Source organism: Plectropomus leopardus, chromosome 23 (assembly GCF_008729295.1).
Source record: "Plectropomus leopardus isolate mb chromosome 23, YSFRI_Pleo_2.0, whole genome shotgun sequence".
Taxonomy (NCBI): domain Eukaryota; kingdom Metazoa; phylum Chordata; class Actinopteri; order Perciformes; family Serranidae; genus Plectropomus; species Plectropomus leopardus.
The window spans coordinates 10,021,840-10,028,566 of record NC_056485.1 but is presented as its reverse complement, the minus strand read 5'-3'; the positions used below and the strand labels follow the sequence as shown (position 1 = coordinate 10,028,566).

The 6,727-nt window shown below is 40.1% G+C and overlaps 1 protein-coding gene across 1 annotated transcript; it reads left to right on the top strand.

The window, feature by feature from the left end:
* The first annotated feature begins 212 nt into the window (after nt 1-212).
* Nucleotides 213-5,514, top strand: gba3 (glucosidase, beta, acid 3). The gene is made up of 5 exons (XM_042512526.1): nt 213-399; nt 2,247-2,471; nt 2,559-3,358; nt 3,873-3,996; nt 5,306-5,514. Exons 1-5 carry the CDS (start codon nt 345-347, stop codon nt 5,512-5,514), a joined length of 1,413 nt encoding a protein of 470 aa, XP_042368460.1. The 5' UTR covers nt 213-344.
* Nucleotides 5,515-6,727: the final 1,213 nt, after the last annotated feature.

Below are 6,727 nucleotides of genomic sequence, written 5' to 3'. Positions count from 1 at the left end.
AGGGAAATTCGAAATATTAACCACAGTAACCAAAGTAGTTCGGCTGATTCTCGAGCCACAGTATTCAAATATTGCTGCAAGGCCAGAATGGAGAAAAGAAAAAGCATATTTGAGTTTACCTTGGCTTGCAAAACATACTGTGCAAAAAAACAAAACAAAAACGTGACGCTTCTTAACGTCACTTCTGTGAGTCTTTCCTGGTTGCCGGATACTACGGCTGCATGCGTATTATGCACGAGAACAAATAGTTAAATAAGATTTTTTAGGAGACAAACACATTAAATCTATGCAAAACGCAGCAAGCAATCTCAACGGCTTTGATTCAGTATCCTAAAGGTAAAAACATGTTCCCACGAGACTTTGCGTGGGGAGCGGGAACTGCTGCGTACCAAATAGAAGGTATGTAAACATAAACAAGACATTAGAAATTGTTTGACATTATTGTGGGTAAACAGGACACAATACTTATCACACGTCCAGTTTTATACAATAAATAGACCAGGGATACTCAACTTGCTTTACCAGAGGGCACATTTGCAAAATGTTAGGAGGCTAGGGGGCACTTGATAAATATAGTTATATATATATATTTTTTATTATAGACCTATATGAGAAACAAAATGCTTATTTTCAATGCTTTGACGTGTGCTGTCCTCACTCAGCTTTGCTGAGAGGCGAATCCAGCCAAAGCTGTTGTGTGCAGATTAGATGTACACAGGCGCGTTTTTAGAATCTGAGGACAGTGGGGGCTTGGCCCTGACCTCTGTTCGGGTGTAATGGGATCTACTCCAGGCACTTGTTTTCAGTGTATACTGTAACAAAGTACTTAAGTATTTTTTGGGAGAGCATATGTAGGTCACTTGCGCTTTTATATTTCTATGAACTTTCACTTTTATTCCACTACATTTCCTTTAAGCATCTGAGTCAAAAAAGGAAAGGAAAGGAGGAGGGGATGGGTGGATAAATTCATGGGAGGGAAGGAAAAACTGTATTTTGTTCTTTAAATCCATTAAGTTAGAACGTAGGCTCCGTTTTTAAGGCAGTGTACATGACATGAAGATATAAACCTCATAATCCTCAGAACTGTGACCACTTGCTTTTGTATTAATAGCATTTACTGGTATTTTTACTTTCAAATCTTAAGTACAATAAATATCAGATACCTTTAAGACTTTTACTCAAGTAATATTCGAATACATGACTTTAACTTCTGCCTTATTCATTTTCTGGCAAGATGTCTGTACCTTTTCAGAAGCCTGGCTTTCAGGTACTTCCATTGCATTGTTTTGATAAACAAGTTCAATTCTGGTGCTTTTTATGCACTCTGGCACTTTACTCATTTTCAAATTACAAAAAAAAAAGAAATCCCAGAGTGATTCAATTTATTTTCATTGCCCCACCCTACGTTGAGTATCACTGGAATAGACCTAGGCTTACAATAAATACTTCTGTTAAGGTGTTGCTTTAATTGAAACTCGTACTTTGTTTAAAATAAACTTGATCTATTAGTTCTACAAATAATTGTCAAAACTTCTTATCATGGCACACATTCAAAATGTTAGGAAAGTATGGACTCACCAACTCTGCCCTAGTTTGTGCTGATGTTGTATTATGACTATTGCTTTATTGCTTTCGGGAAATATGAGTCTGATATCTGATAAAGTCCACTCTGTCAGATAAGGAAGATTTTAAAAATGATTACAGTTGAATCCATACAACTCAACAATCTGAACATCATAGGCTCAATTAAAGTTATATTTACTCAAGAAACTTTGTATTACATGACCTTAGACTGCACAGGTTGGTTGGTCACGATACTGTGTCCACACCCTGTAAATGGCACACACCAATGATACAAAACACAAGGTCAATTTTATTCCTTCCAGAGGTTGTAAACAGAAATGTCATGTGACGTTCAGTTATAGCCCATACATGCATTGACCTTTTGACATAGTAATGTCTGACTAACTCATAGATTGTATCCAGTCAATGGATCAACTTCATTGAGCTCATATTGAGCTTAATGTAAAACACCAAAAAAACTACAGACCATTATTTTTAAGGAGGACAATTACAGCAAAATAAAAACAATAAATGCTACTTAGAAACGAAAGATAGAGTCACAATGAACTAAGTGAAATCCACAGGCACACTTAAAGTCCCAATAGAGGCATTAATGTGATTTTTTTAATGTCAACACCCTACACACTATTATGAAATGAAACAACCTTCATGTGTGCATTGAGGTGGCTGGCAGGCAGACGGCAAGGGACCAAGTATCTGGGACACGTTTTGTCATGATAAAGGCAAAGTGTTTGGGGAGCAGAATGGAGATGTGGCCTGTAACAGCTACAAGCTGTGGGAGAAGGACCTGGAGTGTATCCAGCAGCTTGGACTGACGCACTATCGTCTGTCTCTCTCCTGGGCGCGCCTCCTGCCTGATGGGACCACGAGACATGTCAATCCGAAAGGTATTCCCATATCCCCATGCCATATTCGATTCCAAAACAATATTTTACCTCATCACCAATAAACAATATTGTATATGTGTCCAACAGGTGTGCAGTACTACAACAAGGTGATTAATGATTTGCTGGCCTGCAATGTATCACCAATGGTCACACTTTACCACTTTGACCTGCCTCAAGCTCTCCAAGATCAGGGCGGCTGGAAAACAGCGCATATAGCAACCCTGTTTGACAGCTATGCCAAGTTTTGTTTCAAAACATTCGGCGACCGTGTCAAACTTTGGATCACCATCAATGAGCCCTACGTGTGCGCCAAACTGGGCCACGAAGACGGCATCCATGCACCTGGGTTAAAAGAACCGGGGATTGCTGCGTACCTGGTGGGCCATAACATGCTGCGTGCCCACGCCATGGCCTGGCACAGCTACAACTCCCTCTACAGGTCAAAGCAAAAGGGTGCGGTGTCTCTGGCGATCAACAGTGACTGGCTTGAACCGCTACATACAGGCTGCACAGAGGATATCGCTGCCACCGAGCGCAACCTTGCGTTTACACTCGGGTGGTTTGCCTGGCCCGTGTTTGTATCTGGAGATTATCCAGAAATAATGAGATCCACCATTGACGCTCAAAGTAAGAAGGTGGGATACAATGGTAGCTCAAGACTGCCCAGTTTCTCAAAGGATGAGCCCAACATTATGGGCACAGCTGATTTTTTTGCATTAAACTACTATACGTCTCGAAAAGTCAAGCCAGGAGGAGGTGGTGGAGATTTGTGCATGAAGAGCGACCGAGATGCAGGTGAAGTTTTGGATCCATCCTGGCCTATTTGTGGCGTGTCCTGGCTCGCTGTAGTGCCCCATGGCTTGAGGAAGCTTCTCAAATACATCAAGGTAAAACAACAACTACTGATCATCTGAGGTAATTTTCTGTATCATCTCCCTCAGTAAACATCACTAAAGTGTCCCCAAACAAGGTTCAAACACATCCTTTATTTTGAGTGTGAATTCAATCAGCTGAAATGTGGAGTCATTTTTCTTTCTTCTCTTGGCATCAAACTGAATTGACCGACAACAAGACAAATCGCCTTCAACCAAACGCTTAGAACACCCTGACATTTGTACAGTGTCTTGCTATTGATTTTGTATGTGGTAATCTCCTTTTAACACCTCCAGAAACACATTGATGCTTCATTAGGGCTGTCACATTGAATGAAACAGTTACTTTGCTGAAAGTGTTTGCAATTGCAATTTCCTGCTGTTGTGCCTTGTCACAGGCCATTAGTCTGAGCTTGGCACCGGTGAAATGCAGCTAAACGGCACACTGTGGACCAATCTGTCTCTCCCTGGAATGTCTGACAGCTGAGATGCCTTGTTTGACAATAATATTTGCCCCGTGACTTTCCAGGACACTTTCAACAACTCAGCGGTCTACATCACAGAGAATGGGTTCTCTCAGGTGGGGCCGGTGCAGATTGAGGATACCCAGCGCTCAAAGTTTTACAAGGACACCATCTCTGAAGTGGCTAAAGGTAATGGCTGATAAATCTGTCATGGAAATAAGCACATTAGCCGACTGTAGTTGGGCTAAATCAGTGGGGAAAACAATCTTAAGAGGGTTCCCACAGTCATGGAAAACCTGGATAAGTCATGGAATTTCATGATCACCTTCTCCAGGCTTGGAAAAGCCATGGAATTAGTAAAAATCATTGAAACTTTTGGAAAAGTCACAGAATAAAATGAAAAAATGGCTGGTCCTGGTCATGCCACATAGCTGCAAATGTATTTTCTGTAGCTGTCGACGTAACATAGCTTTAAATGCGTTTACCAACACATACGTTTCTTCATTTTCTCCCTGCATTCCCCTGTCCCCTGAATTTTTGGTAGTGGTAGTTACATTTTTCTCTATAGTGTTCCCCAATAATGGTAGAAACACACAAATGTATACATGAGCAATATTGCGTTTGTTGCAGCAGTAAATTTATGGCCGTTAATGATTGCACTGAAAATTGGAATACTGAATGTAAAATGTGCTTTAAAGCACTTACATTTACATTTTTTGTTACACTTATCGTCAAATAGAATTTTGACTGTATTTTTACTACAGTTCGTCACACTTTAATTTCCTTACAGCTGCCAATGAATGACTTCCTGACAAATTGTCTTTAGTAAAATGAATTCTAAAATTCTCAGATGTGGTCCACTTAAGCTTCACCTCTTGCAACTGTGTAAACATTAGTCACAAATCAGGGATGCAAAGATTGCTTTCTGTAGCATCAGGAGTGTTTGAATACCTCAGTTTAGTTTTAAATATCACTGACAACACCACCACCTGTGCACTAGAGCCAGAATCCTTTGCTCAAGTTTGGATGAATGGTGGAAACAAACATCTGGTGGAGCAATAGATTTTTATAGATTAATGAAAACATTATTTTTATTCATAATATTTTATTTCCAGCCTTAAAGGCTTAGGAGTTATTGCCAAATGCATTTGTTTTGGCACCATCATCTGGCCAATCTGTGTATTTTTTATTGCCAGGGAAATTGAAAGTTAGCTCAAGAGCTCAAAGACTTATGGATGAATTTTGCTGAACTGCATAACATCCATGTAAGGCTAGAAATAAGAGAAAAAAAGTTTGAGCTCGTTTTGCTTGATTACTTTCTGCTTGTTGCAAATAATTCATACTCTTGGTATGCTTTAGAAATCTTGATAATGACAATGTGTCACTGATAGCTGTAGCTTCCTAAGGTCAAAGACTATAACTTCTGTTATAAAGATTTGGATTAAATCTTTTTAAATCTAATCAATGACAAGTCTGTTTTTACTGTCTTTGTGTATAGCTATACAAGAAGATGGTGTCAACGTCCGTGGATATTTCGCCTGGTCACTGCTGGACAACTTTGAGTGGGCCGATGGATTCAGTGTTCGCTTTGGATTGTTCCATGTGGACTTTGCAGACGCAAAGCTAAGCCGAACTATTTACCAGTCTGGACGGGAGTATGCAAAGATGATCTCAAAATACAAAAGTGGTCAAGATGAAGAGAGATAATTAAAAGAAAATACTTTGAACTTGCAATTTTTGTATTGTCTGTTATTATTATTTATTTATTTTTATTATTTATTTATTTTTGCCTGACTCTAGTCCAACTAACCAATCAGGCGTCCTTCATTGTAGATCTCAAAGTTAAAGCACCACTATTGTGTCTGGATTTCTTTGCAGTTTAGAAAATGGTCTGGGTGATTTATAGAAAATCAGACTGCAGTAGGGGAAGTGAGGACATGGCCAAAGGAAGTTAAGTTGTTTCAATGGGATGCAGATTAGTATTCTGTCCTGCCCCGCTCCCAGTCAATCTGTAAAAGGAGGTTTATGAGGAGAGGGGAGTTCCTCACTCAGAAGGCCAATAGAGCAGTAACACAAAGCTTCTGCAGCCTCTTCGCAGGTCTGCAGAAGGATGCGTGAGAGTGAATTGTATTTGTCAGTGACTAATAGCAGTATTAATATTGGTATCTTCTTCAATAAAAGCACCGACATCTCTATGATTTTATTTCCCCCTGAACCTGTGAGGCAGATTAGTCTTTAACATGCAGCTGAAAACACAGTACAAATACTTTGCATTGTATTCTAGAAGTTTCACTCAACCAAATAGCTGTTTGTAGTACTTTCTTGTGTTTGAACTGCTAGGGAAAATAAATTACACAGTCCATTTGGTCATCCTTTCTATGCTCGACACACACACAACTCCTGTACCTCACCTATCACACTGGAAAGAACCCATCAAAAAGTCACTTATCACAATGCAGCCAGGCTGCATAAAGCACACTCCAGCAGACTCAGAAGGGATGCCAGCTGAAAGCAACAGATGTCCTGCCACAGGAAGAGAGTGTAATGCCATTTGTGTTCCCCGGACAGCTGTGCAAACTCTCTACTTAAAGAAAGAAAAGAGCGAACAAGGCGAAAAGCCTCCCGGAGGCCTTCTGTTGATTTGCTGTGCATGCTGTGGTTAAGGTGGGATTATTTATATGGAGTGCTGAACAATGCACTGCACATCTACAAGGCTGAGAGAGCCATATTGAGTGTTTGACATTAGTGTGCACAGGTGGGTCTAAAAGAACGTGGGATATTGTAGATCATTTGTGATGTTTGAGATAAAAGCTTAAAGGAATGCCAATTAAAATCAACTTGATCTTTGCTCTTTAGTAACTGGAGGATGAGCAGTGTGACGGCACCTGTTTGTAAGCCTACAGTGCCACCTTGTGGTATA

Bases quoted from the DNA above. Each gene is read 5' to 3' on its own strand.
- gba3 (XM_042512526.1), top strand. From the start codon at position 345: ATGTTCCCACGAGACTTTGCGTGGGGAGCGGGAACTGCTGCGTACCAA. The intron at 400-2,246 runs GTATGTAAACAT...GTGTGCATTGAG, and splicing joins TGCTGCGTACCAAATAGAAG to GTGGCTGGCAGGCAGACGGC. The intron at 2,472-2,558 runs GTATTCCCATAT...TGTGTCCAACAG, and splicing joins GAGACATGTCAATCCGAAAG to GTGTGCAGTACTACAACAAG.